Consider the following 21,468-nt stretch of genomic DNA (forward strand, 5'->3'; position numbering starts at 1 on the left):
GAGAGCAAGGAAGCCCATTGATGCAGCCCATACAGATCAGCCTTCTGAAGTACAAAGACAGGTGGAAAAGGGTGAAAATTGTTCAGAATGAAGATACCTGGCACTGCCTATAATTTTCCTTTCTTGTAATATCTTTATCAGGTTTTGGTTGTAATCATTTGGTAAAACAAGTTGGGAAATGTTCCCTCCATTTCTGGAAGAATGTGTCTAAAATTAATGTTAGTTCTTTAAGTGTTTAGAAGATCACCCATTGAACTATCTTTTCCTCTGATGTTCTTTGTGGGTTGCCAATTTTTTTTTTTTTTTTTTGAGATGGAATTTTCTCTGTTGCCCAGTCTGGAGTGCAATGGTGCCATCTTGGCTCACTGCAACCTCCGCCTCCTCGATTCAAGCGATTTTCCTGCCTCAGCCTCCCAAGTAGCTGTGATTACAGGCACCCATGCCATGCCTGGCTAACTTTTGTATTTTTAGTAGAAACGCAGTTTCACATTGGCCAGGCCAGGTTGATCTCGAACTCATGACCTCAAGTGATCTACCTGCCTCAGCCTCCCAAAGTGCTGGAATTATAGGTGTGAACCACCATCCCTGGCCTGTAGGTAGTCAATTTTTAAAAACTTTTTGTTACGTAAATTTTCAGAAACACACAAAGATAGACTAATACAGTGCTTACTATACAACGTGTGGTCCATAGAACCAGCAGCATCAACATCATCTAGAAGCTTGTTAGAAATGCAGACTCTTATCTCCACCCCATATTTACTGAATGAGAATTACTTTTTAACAAGATCCCCAGAAGATGAGCATGCACATTAACATTTGAGAAGCACTGTTGGGGTGTGGTGGTTTTGGTTTTGGTTTTGGTCTGCTCATTCCATCAGTCACTGAGAAAGATGAGTTAAAATCTCTCACCTTAATTGTAGATTGATTATTTCTACTTTTAGTTCTGCAAATTTTACTTTTTGAGACCATGTTATTGGGTATAAATGTAAAATTGTTATGTCTTCCTGGTAAATTGAAACTCATATCACTATGGAGCAACCTATTTGTTTTTTTTCTTTACAGTCTACTTTGCTGACATTAACATTTTTGTATTAATATGGTCAAGGACAATCTGTCTAGATTGATAATCTTTGTCCTTTATGTGGAGAATTTAATCTATTCGCATTTCATGTCACAATTGGTATACAGTATTTGGGTTTAAATCTACCATCTCACTCCTCTTTCTATGTGTCCCACTTATTCTGTCTTCCTTTTCTCTCTTGCTTTCTTTTGCATTGAATCATTATTCCATTTTTTAGCCTCTGTTAAATTGTTTTTATATACTCTTTTATTGATCATTAAATGGTTACCCTAAGTGTTAAAACCTGAATCTTTGTCTTATTAAAGTTTAATGTAAGTTAATACTTTTATTGCTTCCTGGACAATTAGCACCTTAGAATGATTTAACTCCATCTATCCCTCTTGACTTATGTTCTATTATTGGATATTTTTATTTTCTCTAAATTTCAAATATATTGCAAGATTATTTATAGCCAATACTCAGCTGGATTTATTCAATTAATTACTCTTTCATTGTTTTTCATTCCTTCTTCTATCCCCATTCTTCATCTGAGATCATTTGCCTTGCGCCTGAAGAATATACTTCTCTTAGTATCAGTTGATAATGAATTTTCTCAGTTTTTCTTAGGCAGAAAATTATTTTACTTTCACTTTTGAAAGATATTTTTCTATATTGAATTTTAGATGAGCAGTTATCTTCTTTCAGCCCATTGAAAATATCATTCCCTTGTCTTTTGGCTTCCATTTGTATCTCTTATTGCTACTCTTTTGAAAGTATTGTGTTTTCTTCCTCTAGCTTCTTTTAAGGTTTTTTTTTGTAAGTTTTGGAATGTTCCCAGTTATCTCTTAGATATTGCTTCTATTCCATTCTGCCTCTTCTCTTTAGTCTTTTTTTTACTGTATCTTGTAGGTCTCTTAATCTCCTTTGTGCTTTACATTATGTGTTTGGGGAGTGGTGACTGTGCTTCATTCTGGATATTTTCTTATTCAGCATTCTCTCTTCAGCCATTTCTACTATGCTTTTATGTCTACCCATTAGTTCTTAATTTTAAATACTGTATTTTTCTGTTCTAGGGTTTTCATTTTGTTATTTTATGTAGTTTCCAGTTATCTGTCAAAAATTTTCAACCTTTTAATTTTTCTTTGAATATATTAAACATTTATTTTAAATAATGCTGATAACTTCATTATTTAGATTCCCTGAGGATTGATCTCTGTAAGCTGTTTCAGATTTTTATCATATTGTCTTGTTTTATTACATGCCAAACATTGTATACTAAAAATTACAGACATAACTGGAGACTCAGGATGATGTTATCTTCCTCTAGAATAGATTTATATTTGCTTTTATGATTTGTAGCAGTTCCATGTCACTGTAATGTAATCAGAGATTAAGATGATTTCAAGGTGGGATTCACTCCCTGAAAGAACTAGTCTATTTCCTATTCTTATTGTTATTCCTAGAGTACGGTCTTTCCAAGTCCTGGTCTCATATTTGGGGAAGGTTGCCCGTACCCCTCCCTTCTTGAAGGATACCCTGAACTCTTTTTATTAGAAAAACTGCTCAATTTCTCAATATCTAAATAGAAAATTAGTGCTCTATCTGTAATTACCTTCTCCAGGATCTCAGACTGTAATTCTTTATAGCCTCGTTAGCTCTCTGATGCTAACAAATGTGTTTCAAACAAATGTGGATTGTTTTCCCCCAACTTTTTTGTTCTCAGAGAGAGAGTCGGTTTGAATTATCTTGTCTGCCATTTCTAGAATGGTTAGGGGTCAAATGACATAATGACTGAACTCCTCATAATATATTTATAGTATTTGATAATTTTAATATTTTAATCCCCTACTGCACTTAGCAGTTTACAAAATCTTTTTGTTTACATTTTATTATTTAATAAAGGAGGTATTAATGTCCCAATTATAAAGATGAGAAAACTAACTCTCCAAAGAGGGCAAATGACTCAAGCAAGTTCACAACAGCCTAACAACTGAGTTGATACTCAAATTTAAATCCAATTCTCAAGTCTAGTTATTTTCCTACTATGCCACAGATACAAACTTTTGTGTTTTAATGTTTATTGTTCTACTTATCAAAGAAAGAATGTAAACTTATGATTCTGTTTTGCTTTGTTTAAAAATATGATTCAGCATGATTCCACCTTTCCACTGATAGACTCAAGTTCCCAGAACCAGATTAGAAAACGCATCGTACTTGAAAAGTTGAGTAAAGTGTAAGTATATAATTGCCATTCCAGCTTTGTAGTAGTTTTAAATTAACTTGACATTTATGAGCTCATAATGTGTAAGTATTATCCTCAGATTTTGAACATTTTGAAAAATAATGTGAAAAGTTTACATGGATTTCTTCACTTGAGAAATTTGGGTTTTTAAGATATTTTATCCAAGAAATACAAATTTTTGTGTAGAGGACACAGAGGCACATCATAAAGAGGAAGGTTGAGATTGTGGGTTTAGAAGACCAAACTACCTTACTCCCACCTAATTAGTGAAGTCAGGGAAAAAATATCAAAGCTAGATCCATTTAAATACTGATTTGCGGTAAATGTGTCACAGCAGTTTCAGATGTAAATAAGATGTTATTACAAAGTTTTAAGGGTCTGTTAACTCACTCTGCATGCATATCCTTAGAACCATTTCACACTCAGCAACATGAGTTTTTGTTCAGCTCAACGTTGCACTTTAGCTTTAAACTTCCCGTGGTGGAAATTATTGGTCTTGTAATTAGCCGAGTCATAAATGACATTTAAAAATTGCTATCTTGGTTTTTCTTTCAAAAAGAACTTGAAGATTTTTTTTTTCCAGAGGTATGAGGGCTGTGTTGAACTTTTCAATCTGCATTTTCTTATTTTAGCAGAAAACATGGAAAAGTGTGTCAGTCATTATTTAAGGGTTGTGAATATGAAGTTTTATTTTGTAGCAGTTTGAAAATACGGAAAACATTTCACATTAACCAAGGCATAAAGAAGAGTGAAGACAAAACTAATTATGGTATAGGAGTTTTTTGTTGTTTGTTTATGAAAGCTGTTGGGTTTTTTTCTCATTATCAAGTTAGACCTTTTTTGGTTTTTTATTTGAACCAACCAGTTGCAAAAAGTGTTTATTTCAGAGTATCAGAGGAAATTAAATACGTTGTATATTAGATGACACTAAGGAATTGTTAATTTGGATGGTTATGATCATTTTATTGTGATTATATAAGAAAGCGCCTTTGTATTTAGAGATAAAAATGGAAACAGTTAGGGGTCAAATGACACGACAACAGGGATTTACTTTAAAATATTACTACAAAATAAGAAAAAAATGTGCCAGGCGTGGTGGCTCATGCCTGTAATCCCAGAACTTTGGGAGGCCGAGGCAAGGGGATCACCTGAAGCCAGGAGTTCAAGACCAGCCTGGGCAGCATAGTAAGACCCCATCTCTACAAAAATAAAAATAAAAATTAGGCCTAGTGTGGTGGCTCATGCCTGTAATCCCAGCACTTTGGTAGGCTGAGGCAAGCAGATTACAAGGTCAGGAGATCGAGACCATCCTGGCTAACACAGTGAAACCCCATCTCTACTAAAAATACAAAAAAAATTAGCCGGGCATGGTGGCGGGTGCCTGTAGTCCCAGTTACTCAGGAGGCTGAGGCAGAAGAATGGCCCAAACCTGGGAGGCGGAGCTTGCAGTGAGCCAAGATCACGCCATTGCACTCCAGCCTGGGCAACAGAGTGAGACTCCATCTCAAAAAAATAAATAAAAATAAAAATCGGGTGTTGTGGGGCTACTACTCAGGAGGCTGAAGTGGAGGATCGCTTGAGCACAAGAGTTTGAGTCTGCAGTGAGCTATGATTATGCTTGTGATTAAACAGTTCTCCATAGTGGGTGTACTAATTTACATTCCCACCAACACTGTATGAGGGTTCCCTTTTCTCCACATTTCTCACCAGCATTTGTTATTGCCTGACATTTGGATTATGCCACTGCACTCCAGCCTGGGTGCTGAAGGGAATGAAAAATGAAGCAAATACAGCAAAAATTAAGAAATTGAATCTGGAAATAGATATATGGGATTATTACTATTCTTTCTATTTTGGAACGTGTGAAACTTTTTTATACTATCACACTGGTCTTAAAAAGAAGCTTAAAAAATATAAAGTAACACATACTTTAGAAAATGAGGCAGTACAAAATAGTTTAAAGAAGGAAGTAAAAATTACCTGTAATCCCACCACTCAACAATAACTACTATTAATATTTTGATGTATATCCCTGACATATATATGGCATACGTATATTCATTCTATTTGGTTCTCTCTGTGGCTAAACCTAGAAGGAATTAAATATGCTTGATATGTGTTATATATGAAGTACAATGCTATTATATAATACATGTTTTTATAAAAATAGGATAATACTATATACATTTTTCACTTCACATCTATCATGAATACCTATTTATATTAAAAAATAGATTCACATTATTTTAAATGTCTTATTCTATTAAGTGGGTATATCATAATTTATCTAACCAATCACCTATTGATACACATTTGTTTCCGATTTTTCACTACTAAAACTATTTCTGCAACAAGCATATTTTTTATGTTCATCTGATTATTTCCTTAGAATAAATTTTTTTCATAGTAAAACTATTGGGTCAAACACATTTAAACTGTTAATATATATTGTCAAATTGCTTCCTAAAAAGGTACTAATTTTCACTCTCACCGTGGGGATTTAGTAAGGAAAAATACACCACACTCTCAGATTGGACCATTTTGGGGGCAGTTGTGTTCTTTCCATCTTGGTCCAATATTTGAAAAAAACAGGTAAGTAAAACTAGGGACAAGAATTTAAATAGCTGCCAAAATGATTTTGCGTTTCAGTGCTTCACACTCAGTAACAGACTACAAAGTGGAGTGTGGGGTTACTATGAATGTTTCCTTATGAGTTCTCACCAATCATAACCTAGGTTAACCTTTAAATAATGACTGCTTCCACCTAAATGCCATTATTACCTATGGAAAATTCAGATCTAGGCATGACCCAAAAAAATGTTTCCATATAATTAAGTTTGTTTTAAAATAAATGTAATTTTTTAATTTTCAGATTGCCTGGACTTCTGGTTCCTCTTCACATTACATTGGGAGATATTTACACACAACTTAAAAATCTTGTTCGAACTTTCAGGTTAGTATTTATATTACAATTATCCTTCTCAATTATTTTGACTTTATTTATTGCCTTGCAGAATCCAAAGGCACAGAGAAAGTAAGTGACTTATCTTTCAATGTCACAGATCTAAATATGGTATTCTGTTTTCTCCTCCACTAAACAACATGATTTCTCTCTTCTATTGAATGCAACCTTTATTTGCTCAAGCCATTATATATTTCACTTTGGATAGTTTATTTATGGAATAGCCTAAAATTGAGAAGGAAAATTATATCTATGACACAAAACCAGTAATACTATGGGCTTAAGTGAAATAGTAAATATATATTGGCTGACCCACACTGCACCAGGCACTATGGGTAATGTAAAAGAAACATAATGCCACCCGAAAGGAAGAACTCTCCTGTGTGAAGATCATGTAAGTACAGTAAACAGTACAAGACGGTGGGCAATTTAATATTGAATTACACAGAACAGACTTAAAGTGCTAAGAACTATAAAGGAAGGGAGAATAGAGAATTGATATCAATTGTGAGTGAAACTGTTGTGATTTTTCCTAAAACTATCAAGATAAAAATACTCAATCAGGCTAAGACTAGGTTCTGTCTACCAAAAAGCATAGCAATAAGCCTCTAAATGCCTTATTAGTAGAGGTGTACCAAATACACATTTCAGCCAAATGCCAGTGACCAAATATTAAAATTAACATTTGCCTGTGGCTAATGTTGCAATGACACAGAATAAACTTCTATGGTGGAAGAATTAATTCATCCAAGAAATTTATCATATATATTTATTATTATAGTTTATTGTTGTCAACAATCGCAGTCAGATTTTAGAAGTGTAAAATTATAGTACAGGAACAGTTTCTTGGCACGGTTAGCTGTTAGATTTCTCTTGCAGTCACATACTGTACATTAGTAACACCTAATAGACAATCATTTTAAACTGGCACATTTAAAAACATCAGTAACCTTTTTGTATGCCAAAAGTAATTCAGGAAAAAGTTTTTCAATAAGGCTTTTACTAGAAAGAGCTTTGTATCTAGAATTCATAGTTTAAGGCAAACCTCAAAAATTATTTGTCTTCAAAGAATTGTCTTCAGCTGCTGAAAAGGATAATTTGTAATAATTTACATTAAACTATCAAACCTTCATAGATTCAAAACTATAGATGTCTTAAAACATTCTTCTAGAGTCTTCTGTAGTGAACTTTGACTAAACAAAATGTACTTGGGATATCTCAGTTTTCTCTAAGTTTTATCTTAACACTTTTTAATATCATGATTAGATATTATATTTAGATTATTATATATCTGTTGTTTATATATAATTTAGGAATTTTTCCAACTCATGATAGTTTGAGGGGACATTGATTTTCATTCATCATCAATTCCCCAACAGAAATTTAAATATAGGTCTTCAAGGTTATTTTCTTTAATGTTGTGACTACTAGTAGGTAATACATTTCTGCAAAGTTTGCATTATTATAAAATCTAATGTCTATTATTCTGTTTTAGATTATTTAAATTTTTATTAACCTATTCCCAAGACATGTTCTTGAGAAAGTAATCTAGTGTATTCAATATTTGTATTAACTATCAATCTATTTTCCTAAATAATTGAAAGTTATTACTGATTGTTTTATACTTAAAATTAAGCTTTCACAGGCATCATTAATTATTGTGGTATTTTACTCTTCAGTTGGCTGATAAAACAAGCACATAAAGACATTTTCACTTCATTTTATCTAGGATGTTTATATTTGAAAGTGAATGTTTAGGTAATGATAAACTGAATGATATGATTGTTCTAATTACTAAGATTTTTACCCTCATTAGGTGTCATGAAAACTATGCAATTTGAAGATTATTGATCACTCACAAGTTCAGGGATGTCAATCCTCAGATTGGCCTTGGCCTTTGCCAAAAGAGGATTTGAGCAAAATAACAAGTCCAAAGCTGAACTTGTCTGCATGCTGTGTGTCCTGTTAGTAATGACGAGAGACATTTTTTAGGTACACTGTCTTATACCTATCACAGAACCATGCATCCAAAAGGAGATAAGAAGTATTTAACAACTGTCTACACTGATGATAAAGTTTAAATAGATATACACAGTATGGAAACACTGAAGTTTAGGATTTGTTCAAGATTTATCAGGGAGTGAATATCATCATACTAACAAAGTCGAGTGAGGGAAGATGAAGGTCAGATCAGGCAGAGGCTGATCACTGATTTTTTTTTTTTTTTTAAAGACAGGGTCTTGCTCAGTTGCCCAGGCTAGAGTTCAGTGATGCGATCATGGCTCACTGCAGCCTTAACTTCTGGGCTCAAGCAGCAGCCTGGCTAATTTTTTTTTAAGTTTTCTGTAGAGATAGGGGGCTAGCTCACTATGTTGCCCAGGCTGGTCTTGAACTCCTGCCCTCAAGGGATCCTGCTGCCTCTCAAAGTGCTGGGATTACAGGCACAGGCAAGAGCCACAGCTCCTGACCATTTCATTGATTTTCAAAGGACTTGCCATTCACCTTCCTGCAGACAACACTTATTTAATTACCATTCTGAGCAAACTGATAAAGTTATGCTGTACATATCAGGAAAGATTAGAATAAGCCCTATGGTCTCCAACTACACATTTTTTATCTAGCTTATGTAGAATAAGTTAACTAGCAATTTAATTTACTTTGTCTATATTTTTTAGAACAATATTTTTCTATAGATCTAATTTCATGTCTCTTTTAAAAAACTATTCTGAGATTCTCAAAAGTTACTAGAAACTTTAGGGAAAAAATGTTAGGCTACCCCAGATACTTCTCATCAGTGAGATTTGCTCAAATTTGGAAGCTTATTAGAATCACCTAGGGAGCCTTTTAAAAATGCCACCTGGGTCCTACCCTCCCCCCCCCACAACCCCCCCATCCCCCAAGGATTCTGATTTAATTGGTTTGGCATATGGCATTCAAGGGACAGGATTTTAATGCTCTCCAGGTGATTTTAAGGGGTAGTGAAAGCTAAGAACCTACTGCTGCAGGGCATAATGCAAAAAATAATAACTTTGGGACAAATACCTCACTGACCTTCCCAGTCCCTTGGTTTTCCTGCCTGCTCCCTTCTGGCAGCCAGTCAATGATTTTAGAACTTTTACTGAATGGAGACTGGTAATAGTGACATTTCTATTGTAGTGATTCTTCACAGTTGCTTTTTTTTTTTCTCCTACATCTAAGGACCTCTTTTATTTTTCCACCATAGAATTGATAAGTAGTGACTAATTTGTGTTTTTTAAAATATTATTATTATTAATGAAAAATACAGCCAGGCACAGTGGCTCATGTCTGTAATCCCAGCACTGCAGATATGAGGAGACATTCAAATACCCTTTTCCTCTTATAAACTATTATGACTTTTTTCTGTCATTCCTGTTTTCTGGCTCTAAGTCCCTTCTAGTTACTTTCTGCATTATTTAAAGACTTGATTATATGACATCGGAGATTTGCTTCAAAATTACCTAGATTAGCAGTAGTGCTGAATGTGGGGTTGTATAGAAGAAACATGATTAGCTGGGAGTTGGTAATTGTCAAAGTTGTGATGTGTATATAGGAATTTATTTTATATTCTCTCTACTTTTATATATGTTTGAAATTTAATAAAAAGCTTTGGGAAAATAAGCCCATAAAAGTATGCTTTATTTTGGTAGGAGGTGTTATAAAATTCTGTTCCAAAAACCTTGGTGTTATTTTTGAAAATCTTTACTCTTTAGTAAGTCAAAGTCTGTAGCTTTGATAAAAATTGCTTAAATTGGCTTCACTGTCCTTCAGAAAAGTCCTGTATTCAAGCTTAGAATACAGAATGACCTCTGATAAGACAGCTGATTTGAAATCTTCAGATTCCAGATTCTGGAGAACGTTGGCAGGTCTGCAACAGTTTGTAGGCTAGGGCTGCCAGGTGAAGCTTCTGGAAAAATGCCATATTGATGACAGTAACTATTGTTGAGAAATCTTTTCAATCAATACTGATAGTGGGAAAGAGGTGACATAAATAACCATATCCTTCTCTCTGAAATGGCAATCAATAATAGGAACTTGTAGAACAGTGATTCTCAAGCCAGTTGTGCATCAGAATTACCTGGGGAGCTTTTAACAACTATAGATGTCCGGCTCGACCCTAGAGATTGAGTTTCATTCTGCTAGGGTTGGGCTCAGACATTAGTATTTTCTAAAAGCCCTCCCAGATGATTCTAATATGTAGCCAGAGTTGAGAGCCTATTTTGGGACCTAAATAAAAAGCAGCTTTTTCGGCTCTATGAGAATTTCCCCAGTGAATAGAGCTGTCTTTTCCACTGAATTGCATTACAAATCTGCTATCTGGAATGTTACATTGGTTTACCTGTCATAGTGTAAAGCAGGTTCCATCAGAATCTGCTTGATAATGATTCACTGTCATCCGTGTTGAATCAAGATATTTTTCTAAATTAGATTTGAATTAAATTTATTTTTACACAAAAGTCCATTTTAAATTTAATCAGTGATGAATCAAGGTATTTCAATCTGTATGAATTTCAGATTATGTTTTGAAAATCTGCTTTTCATTTATTTTTATTTTTGAGACAGTCTCACTCTGTCACCCAGGTTGGACTGCACTGTCATGATCTCAACTCACTGCAACCTCTGCCTCCCGGGCTCAAGCAATCCTCCCATCTTAGCCTCCTGAGTAGCTGGGACTACAGACACACACCAGCATGCCCCGCCAATTTTTGTATTTTTTGTAGAGACGAGGTTTCACCGTGTTGCCCAGGCTGGTCTCGTACTCCTGAGCTCAACCAATGTGCCTGCCTCAGACTTCCAAAATGCTGGTATTACAGGCATGAGCCACCATACCTGTCCTGAAAAATCTGCTTTTTAAATGTTTTCTATCAAATATTACTGTTTCCCTTTTGAATTGTCACTCAAACAATAGTAAATACATTCATTTAGCATCTGTGCTGGAAATTATTTTGGCTCAACAATAGGAAAAATATGAAAACAGGTAAAATTTTGCTAGTTTGCTACTAGAAGTACTTCGAAATGAAATGAAAGCAAAACCTCTTATTTGTGTTCTTTCCAGTGCCTGGAACAGTGATAATACAGCAGACACTCTAAATACATTTTTGGTGAATGTATAAGTGAATTATGAAATTTTAAATCTGTCTTAACTCTAGGAGATTTGAGTATAATAGAAAAGGAAATACTTTTTTGAGTTGTAGTCTTGCTCTATCGTCCAGGCCGGAGTGCAGTGGCACAGTCTTGGCTCACTGCAACCTCCACCTCCTGAGTTCCAACAATTCTGCCTCAGGCTCCCAAGTAGCTGGGATTACAGGCGTGTGCCACCACACCCAGCTAATTTTCATATTTTTAGTAGAGACAGGGTTTCACCATGTTGGCCAAGCTGGTCTCGAACTCCTGACCTCATGATCTGCCTGCCTTGGCCTCCCAAAATGCTGGGATTACAGGCATGAGCCACCACACCCGGCCAGGAAAGGAAATTCTATTCTTTTGTCATTTTATTCCTATATGCTTATCCTTATTTGAGCTAGCTCCTTTGGCTATATGCTAGATACTGTTTTATTTGCTACAGGTACATCAGTGAACAAAACAGACAAATCCCTTCACTCATGGAACTTACATTCTAATAGAGGGAGTACAAAAATATGCCCTTTTCCTTTGAAGCAGGGAAATCAGATAGTACTAAGGAGGGAGAAAGTTGCACTTTTTAATAGGCTAGTTAGGGAAGACTTCATTGAGAAGATACTGTTTGTGTAAAGACCCGAAAGGAGGTAAGGGAGCAAGCTGTGTTGCTGTCTGTGAAACTACAGCAGACAAGGAATAGCAGGTGCAAAGACTCTAAACCAGGAGCAGGCCTGGTGTATTCACAGAATATTTAGGTTGCTGGTGAGGCTAGAGAAATGAGCAGAGGCAAGAGTAGAGAGATATGTGGTCAGAGAAGTATGGGATTGGGGTTGGGTGTAGTACAGACTGTATAGGCCTTGTAGCTATGATCATTCTTTGACCTTTACTCTGAGCGAGATGGAGGGTAATTGCTAGGTTCTGAACAGAGGAATGACATGATCTAACACACATTTTTTAACAGCATCATTTTGGCTGCCAAGTTGACAATTACAACAGATGGCAGAGGCAGAGAGACCAATACAGCTAGAAATAGCCAGGGCTATTTTGGTAATCTAGGTAAGAAATGGTGTGGCTGAAGAGAAAGCAGTGGAGGTAATAAGAAGTGATCAGATCCTATTTTGAAGGTGGAATCATTAGATTTGATGACTGGCTGGACATGGGATGTGAGAGAGTCAAGTTTAACCATAAGATTTGTGGCCTGAGCAACTAGATTCTGGAAGGATAGGGTCAGCCATTTACTGAGATAAGAGTGTCACACCATCCTTAGTTTTGGGGGAAGGATGAGGAGCCCAATTTTGGCTCTACCAAATTTTGAGATGCCTATTAGACATCCAAGTAGAAGTGTCAAGTGGACCCTTAGATATAGAAATCTGGAATTCAAGGAGGAGGTCCAGACTAGAGGTAACACATTTGAGAGTTGTCAGCATATAGTTTCTAATATTTAAAGTCGTAAGATTGGATAACATCACCAAGGGAAAGAGTGTTTGTTTATATAGGAGGGAAGAGACCTAAGGCCAGAGGCCCTGGGACACTCCAGTATTAAAAGGTCCAAGGAGACTGCTCATGAGAGGTGGGGGAACCAGGCAAGTGAAAACCTGGTGAAGAAAATGTTTCCTGGAGAAGGGAGTGATTGTCAAGTGCTGGACAGATTAAGATGAGGGTTGCGAAATGTCCGTTGGATTTGGCAGTATGGCTGTCTCTTGTACAGTTAATCCTCACAAGAACCCTGTGAGGTGGATGATATTATTGTCCTTATTTTACCAAAGTAAGTTTCACAGCCATCAAACAATGTGTCCAAAATAAAACACTACTGAGGACAGATCTGGATATTAAACCCATATCTTTCAGACTCTTAACCATTATATACTGTACTTCCTTTTTCTATCATCTAGGCTTTTTTAAATTTTGGAAAATGATGGGGAAAATTCAGATTAATGTAACAAAATATATCCTCCACTCAGAATTAATAGATTTTAATATTTTCTAAAATTTGATTCAGGTATATATTTTAAAGAAAACATTATAATTAATTTATTCAGAAAGTATTAATTGAATGCCTACTGACTGCCAGCCACTTGTTTTGGAAACTTGGAATAAATAGTGAAGTACACAAAGACTCTTGCCCTCTGACAAGAAAAAACAGAAAATAAACAACAATTATATATTAGAAGGCAATAAGTGGTATGGAAAAAAAAAGAAAAACATATAGCAGAATAAGGAGGTCAGGAGTACTGGGTTTGGGAGGTAGAGGGCAAGTTGTACTTTTTAATACTGTGGTCCAGATAGGCCTTATTGCAAAGATGACATAAGGAAACTTACCTGGCAGAAGATCGTTTCAGATGGACGGAATAGCTGATGCAAAGGAGGAAGAGGGCATGAAGTCAGTCCCCTTTGTTCCCTTGCCCAATCCATTCTTCGTTCTTCCCCAGAAGCAACTGCTACTGTGAAGTAGATGTGTATCCTTCTAGTCTTTTTTTTATATGTTTACTGCCATAAACAATATTTAGTATTTAGTCTGTTCTTGATTTATATAAATAATGCTATACCACCTGGGCACCATAGCTCATACCTGTAATCCCAGCATTTTGGGAGGCCGAGGCGGGTGGATTACTTGAGGCCAGGAGTTAGAGATCAGCCTGGGCAACAGTGAAAGCCCACCTCTACACAAATACAAAAATTAGGCGTGGTGGCATATGCTTGTAATCCCAGCTGCTTGGGAGGCTGAGGCAGAAGAATTGCTTGAACTCAGGAGGTGGAGGTTGCAGTGAGCTGAGAGCATGCCACTGCACTCCAGCCTGGGTGACAGAGCAAGACTCTGTCTAAAAAAAAAAAAAAATGCCATACGATGTTTGCTTTCTTTCATTCAAAATTATGAGCAAAATATGTAAATCTAGTTTATTCATTTTAACAGCTATTTAATATTTTATAAATATGCCACAGTTTATTTTTCTATTATAAGCAGAGTTGCATTAACAACCTTCACACACATTTTTTTATGTATAAGTGAGAGTATTTTTAGGCTTTATATCTAGAAGTATATAAATAGCTGGGCTGTTTATATGCATTTTCAACTTTATTAGATATTGCCAAATTGTCATTCAATTGCTCACATCAACGGTGTGTTAAAGGCACTATTTCTTCCCATCCTCACCAACGCTTGGTATTGTCAGTCTTTCATTTTTCCAGGTGGATGGAGTGAATTATTGTCTTTATATTAATTTCTCAAATTATTAGTGAGATTGAGCTTTTCAAATTTTACTATCCATTTCAAATTTCCTCCTCTATAAGTTCCCTGTTCATATCCTTTACCATTTATGTATTGGCTGATATTTTCTTATTGATTTATATAATTTTTAAATTTAGAGTGATCTTTCTAAATGCTTTCTGAGAATCTAAGATGACTACAGAGTTTTTTGTTGCCATTAATGGCTAAGTGATAAAATTTACTTCTGATTTTTTTAAAAACTTAAGTTTTCTTTAATAAAGACCTATTCTTATAATTTATTAAGCCGACTCTCATTTCTGTAAATTATGGATTATAATATGCCTTAATTGCCTGCTACCAACCTAGCACCAGATGGAAAAGTACAGAAGATGAAGTAAAATTAAAATCAGAAATTGCTTACCTTAAGCCAGACACAGCGGCATGCACCTGTCGTCCCAGCTACTCAAGAGGCTGAGTCAGGAGGATCTCTTGAGCCCAGGAATTCAAGGCTACAGTGCACCATGATCATGCCTATGAAGAGCCACTGCACTGCAGCCCAGGCAACATAGCAAGACCCCATTTCTTTAAAAAAAAAAAAGAGAGAGAGAAGAAAGAGAGAGAGAGAGAAAGGAAGGAAGGGAAGGAGGGAGGGAGGGACGGAGGGACGGAGGGAGGGAGGGAAAGAGGGGAAGGGAGGGGAGGAATTGCTTGGTTAGGGGAAAGCATAGAGAATATTATGAGTATGTTTGTTGGGGATGTGTGTGTTTTAATCAAGCAATTTAGTTTCCCACATTGTTCTTATATGCTTATCTTGTCTAGTAGTAATATTATTACAAACATATAAAAGTGGGGCTGGAACACTTCCTTTTGAGATGGCCATTATCAGATAGTGACTATTGAGCCACATTATTATACTATTGACTCTTTCCTGTCAAATATAACAAGTATTTAAAAAACAACAGTGCTTCTTTGGCACATTATTATAAATCTGATGTTATCTAGAAAGAAATAGAAAGTTTATTTAAAGGTAACACTCCTTGGATAAATGTTATCTATCTTTCAGGTTAACAAATAGAAATATTATACACAAACCTGCGGAATGGACTTTAATTGCTATGGTGTTGCTGTCATTGTAAGTACTCTCTCAGATTTTAACTCTAAATACTAAATGTGAAGCATATTGATTAGGGAAAAACAAAGTGATCCACTGATTTTGTAAACTGCCTTGGAAAATATCATACCTCTATTTTGTGCCTTATTTTCCTTTCCTATGTAAGAAAACAATTTTTATGTAAAATGATATGTAATTATTCCTATATTTTTTACCATCTTTTCTTCTGAATACCTTATTCTTTACAAATACTATTTGTTTTCATCTTTTTTTTTTTTTTTTTGAGGCAGGGTCTCGCTCTGTCACCCAGGCTGGAGTGCACTGGCGTGATCTCGGCTCACTGCCACCTCTGCCTCCCAGGCTCAAGCAATTCTCCCACCTCAGCCTCTCTAGTGGCTGGGACTACAGTCACACACCACCATGCCCGGCTAATTTTTGTATTTTTTGTAGAGACAGTGTCTCGCTATATTGCCCAGGCTGGTCTTGAACTCCTGGACTCCAGAGATCCACCTGCCTCTACCTCCCAAAGTGCTAGGATTATAGGCATGAGCCACCACACCCAGCCTGTTATCATCTTTGAAAGAGACAAATATCCTCATGTGGAGTATATACAGAATAGTCTTTTAGTTTCATTTTTAGTAGTCTATTAACATTGAATGGGCTTTATTATTTTACATCTGTATTTTTACGTATCTAATATTATTTTGTTTTTCAACATACTTTATTAGCACCAAAAAAGTTTTTCAAATTAATGTACCTTTTTAAAATCTGACAGGTTTAAAGGAACTAAACCAGATGCTTACTACAAAAGCATGTATAAAACATTTAATACTCATTCAGCTTTTAAGAAACCACTAGTGGTTTCTAAGGCTATTTATCAATAGCGTTAAAACTATTTAATAAGTGTAGTGTTTTTCAGCTTGAATTGTAAAATTCTTCTTTTGAGGATCATTCATTATTGCATTACTGTTGCTGCTTGGTGCTTGTTAGAGGTCATTGAAGCCCATAGGACATTGAAAACTTACCAGACACTCACAGGTCAAAAAGTGTTATGAATCAATCTCATAGCCTCTCCAGCCCTGTTTTCTCTTTCTTTGATATTACTTCAGTCTGACATGTTATTCTGGCTTTACTGTCCCTAGGAAGGCTGTGCTGAGAAGCATTAGAGTAGGCTTCAGTGAGCCAGAATCTGTGTCACCCAACTAGATGCAACCCACATGATTCATTAAATCAGAACATAGAAAATAACTTTACTTGAATACCCTGATATAAATTTTTTATCAACCATAAGAACAAATCTTTTGTCATTTCTACTATTCAGTGTTCCAGCTGAATTGGTAATTTGTGAAACAGATCTTATTAATTTTTTAGAAAGTTCTTTCCATTTTATGAAATTTGTAAATATTTTGGTCACTGGCAAAGAAAATATCAGTATCTCTGCTCACCCACCAGATCATATGCCTGCTAATAAACCCTTATAGACAACTGTTTAACTGTACTTCTGCAATTCATTATACTAAAGGGAGAAGTAACTTTTTTGGTTGACAAGTCAGAGGCCTAGGCTCAGCACTAATCTCAGAATCTTGCTTTCTAAGCCACTTACTGAAAGTATTATCGTCATGAGCACTGCTTACTGAAGACACATTAAGTCCTACTGTTTTTGGATTAAGTTTTTGCCACATCTTATCTAAAATATATAGCAAAGAACTGAAAAAGTATGGAAAATGAAATAATAAAGGCAACCATTAAAATTTCATATGATTATTCCATACAAAAGTAAACCTCTCTAGTGTTTTATTTTAATAGAGGCATCCATGTGGCACAAAATACTGAAAGCTTTGCTAGTCCTTTTATGCACTGTTTGACTTCTTTTTAACTTTGGATATAATGTAGGGAACCTCTTATTTCAAGAGTCAGTGACCCGTAAAAATTGTGCCTTAATTGAATTCACGGAACAAATTGCACACATTTTACTGTAGTGTATTGCATGTTTCATATTGGGCAATCGGGCAATCAATCTTTTTTTTTTCTTTGAGATGGAGTCTGACTCTGTTGCCCAGGCTGGAGTGCAATGGCACAATCTCAGCTCACTGCAACCTCTGCCTCCCGGGTTCAAGCGATTCTCCTGCCTTAGCCTCCTGAGTAGCTGGGATTACAGGCACCTGCCACCATGCCCAGTAGAGTTGGGGTTTCACCATGTTGGTCAGGCTGGTCTCGAACTCCTGACCTTGTGATCCACCCGCCTCGGCCTCCCAAAGTGCTGTGATTACAGGCATGAGCCACTGCATCCGGCCTAGGGCACTCAATCTTGAAATTGTAGCAGTAAACACTATTTGCTTTTGTCATTCACCTTGCATCCCTTCTCTCTTTCGTTATGCCCTAATCCCTACCTCTACATCTAACCTTCCTTCTCCTAGTCATTGGTCAACTGGACAACTAAAATCTTCCCCAGTTAGGGGAAACCCTTTTGGCTTCTTTAAAAATCTTTGGTCACTATAGACACCAAGACAAGTGGTGTTTCCTAGGTTTTTGCCTTTGAAATCTTGTTTTCTGATAATTCTAACTTTTGCTCTAGGCCTTCCTTGCAGATTCTTTTCATTCTGCATTTGCACATTCTGTATCTTCACTAGCTGAATCTCCCTATTCTTTTGATCATCAGCTTCTAAGACTTCTGTCTCCTGCCCCATATTATTTTCTTATTTCCTCTTTTCTCAGAAATTTCCCTTTAGAGGCCGGGCGCAGTGGCTCACGCCTGTAATCCCAGCACTTTGGGAGGCCGAGGCGGGCGGATCACGAGGTCAGGAGATCGAGACCACGGTGAAACCCCGTCTCTACCAAAAATACAAAAAATTAGCCGGGCGTGGTGGCAGGCGCCTGTAGTCCCAGCTACTCGGAGAGGCTGAGGCAGGAGAATGGCGTGAACCCGGGAGGCGGAGCTTGCAGTGAGCCGAGATCGCGCCACTGCACTCCAGCCTGGGTGACAGAGCAAGACTCCGTCTCAAAAAAAAAAAAAAAAAAAAAAAGAAATTTCCCTTTAGCTTTTCATATTTCTGCCCCCACTGGAAATCTGTGGCTCAACTGATAGACTTTTTTATCTCCAGCTTTGTCCATTTGTCACCTTTTTACAGCAAATACTACTGTACAAGTTAGGGATAAAATTAAAATACATATTCATCATGTTAAAACTCCATTGACTTCTATAAAGTATAATTATACTTTAATGTGTATTTCCACCCCTTTTCTCCCCCTTACAGTTTCACAATTACATTTTAGAGAAGGCATTTTGTCATTGGGGAAAGCAAAAGCAGGCATGAGGGCCAGCATTGGATAAATAGCTTTACAGTGAAAAATATGGAGACTTTAGAAACCCAGAGACATGCACATATAAAGAGAAAGGACGAAACACATGCACACATTATTTGTGGAGAAGTAACCCCATCTTTCAGCCTTTTAGCTTATTGCCACTAACATTGACTATAGGCATACATGGGTGTATGTCTTTTTTAAAAATAATTATCCTATTCAGAAAATTTTCACATCTACTCTCAAATTTCCAATGGAATTTTTAAGTCACAACTTGTAGACATTTCTGGAATTCATGTTTAAAAACAAACTGCTTATAAGTCTTTATAGCTAGGCAAAAGATTCTAAATGGCAGTTGTCACTTAAGATGAATATAAGATAATATGTTTAATAGAACTGTTCTTTATATATGAATATTGCTAAGTTTTAGTATTACTATAATAGCATTTGTTTAATCCATGAAAGCTTTCAGAATTCCTCATGTGAACTCTTAGAAGAGGATACATACATACACCTATATATAATTGTATTAGTATGTTGCTATAATGCCACAAGTCTAACTCTTGTTAAAGGGGGAAAAAAATCAACATTTTGACCAAAACATGATAGTCCAGGATAACATAAATAAAACTGAGTCTTGAATTTTCACACCTTTATTCTTAAAGGAAATAAGGAGTTTTGGTAGCAAGCCATCTTCTCCTGGTGACTTTCGTTGTTCTTTCACAGATGTATTAACATTTTTAAAATCTGTGCCAGGTGCAGTGGCTCATTTTGGGAGGCTGAGGCAGGATTGCTTGAGCCCAGGAGTTGAAGACCAGCCTGAGCAACATAGTGAGACCTGTCTCTACAAAAAATAAAAACATTAGCCAGGCATGGTGGCATATGTCTGTAGTCCTAGCTACTAGGGAAGCTGTGGTGGGAGGATCGCTTCAGCCCAGGACATCAAGGCTGCAGAGAGCCATAATCGTGCCACTGCACTCAAGCCTAGGTAACAGAGCAATACCTTATCTCAAATAATAATAATAATTTGGACCATAACATGTAATTTATCAATGTATACTGATGGAAATTGTATTTGCATATCTCAGAAAAAAATCTGATCAGAGTTGGTACAGTTGATCACTGCACACTCAATGAAATGCATCCCATAAGAAAATACATCATGACCCATTCCCACTTCATTTAGGTTTCTCACTGATTCCATGGGACTTGAATTACTATTGTGATTGCAACATTTATTGATATTTATACTATGAATTCAGACCCTAAGTGGTTACCCAAGAGCACATGGAAAGACCTTTTAAAGCAGAGCTTAAGCACTATACATTTATGAAGGAATTAATGTTCCTTTAATTCTTTTAAAAATGTCTTCTTATTCTTATTTAATAAATGTTATAATTAAAGACTCTCAAGCACTCCTTATACATGGAACATATATAACAGTGATAATTGATTGGCTTTTTTTTAAAGAACTCATTAGAAGTGCAATAAAATAACCTGATAATTGCCCAGATTTATTGCTTAAGTACTTGGTTGTAATTTTGCATCTTAGTTGAAGTTTATCAGACTTTACTCTTAGATCTGATTTTGTTCCTGGAAAAGGTACTATATAGTGAAATAATATAGAGTTGAACCTGATTTTCTTAACTAAATATGCCCTATTGAGATGTTAGGCTCTCTCCACAATCTTTGATGCATGACTTTTAATAAAATGTATATAAGTATATATAGATAGTCTTCTATAGGCCAGGTGCAGTGGCTTATGCCTGTAATCCCAGCACTTTGGGAGGCTGAGGCAGGCGGATCAGTTGAAGTCAGGAGTTTGTGACCAGCCTGGCCAACATGGTGAAACCTCATCTCTACTAAATATACAAAAATTAGCCGGGCATGGTGGGGTTGCCTGTAGTTCCAGCTACTCCAGAGGCTGAGGCAAGAGAATCACTTGAACCCAGGAGGCAAAGGTTGCAGTGAGCTGAGATGGCGCCACTGTACTCCAGCCTGGGCGACAGAGCAAGACTGTCTCAAAATAAAAGATAGTCTTCTATAAATATTTGGTACCTATATACTGTACTGTGTAAAGCTTATTTATGTATTTATATATTTTGAAGTTAGAAAGGACAGTAGGCGGGGCGCAGTGTCTCACGCCTGTGAGCACTTTGGGAAGCCGAGGCAGGTGGATCACGAAGTCAGAAGATTGAGACCATCCTGGCCAACATGGTGAAATCCCATTTCTCCTAAAAGTACAAAAATTAGCTGGGTGTGGTGGCACGTGCCTGTAATCCTAGCTACTTGGGAGGCTGAGGCAGGAAAACCGCTTGAACCAAGGAGTCAGAGGTTGCAGTAAGCCAAGATTGTGCCACTGCACTCCAGCCTGGTGACAGAGTGAGACTCTGTCTCAAAAAAAAAAAAAAAAAAAAAAAAAGGACCATAATGAATTGCATAAAATTAT

At 36.3% G+C, this 21,468-nt stretch overlaps 1 protein-coding gene across 6 annotated transcripts in view; it reads left to right on the forward strand.

The window, feature by feature from the left end:
* RPAP2 (RNA polymerase II associated protein 2) overlaps window positions 1-21,468 on the forward strand; it is a 137,825-nt gene that overhangs the window by 30,968 nt on the left and 85,389 nt on the right. For 5 of the 6 annotated variants that reach the window (XM_063625484.1, XM_063625485.1, XM_063625486.1 and 2 more), the window contains exons 9-11: window positions 3,211-3,293; window positions 6,175-6,255; window positions 15,669-15,737. In XM_063625484.1, the coding sequence (XP_063481554.1) occupies window positions 3,211-3,293; window positions 6,175-6,255; window positions 15,669-15,737 (233 nt within the window). Of the gene's footprint in view, window positions 1-3,210; window positions 3,294-6,174; window positions 6,256-15,668; window positions 15,738-19,775; window positions 20,423-21,468 lie in introns of those variants that run through there. The other variant, XM_063625488.1, reaches the window with a different exon arrangement.

The sequence above is a fragment of the Symphalangus syndactylus genome, chromosome 12, assembly GCF_028878055.3.
Source record: "Symphalangus syndactylus isolate Jambi chromosome 12, NHGRI_mSymSyn1-v2.1_pri, whole genome shotgun sequence".
NCBI classification, from domain to species: Eukaryota; Metazoa; Chordata; class Mammalia; order Primates; family Hylobatidae; genus Symphalangus; species Symphalangus syndactylus.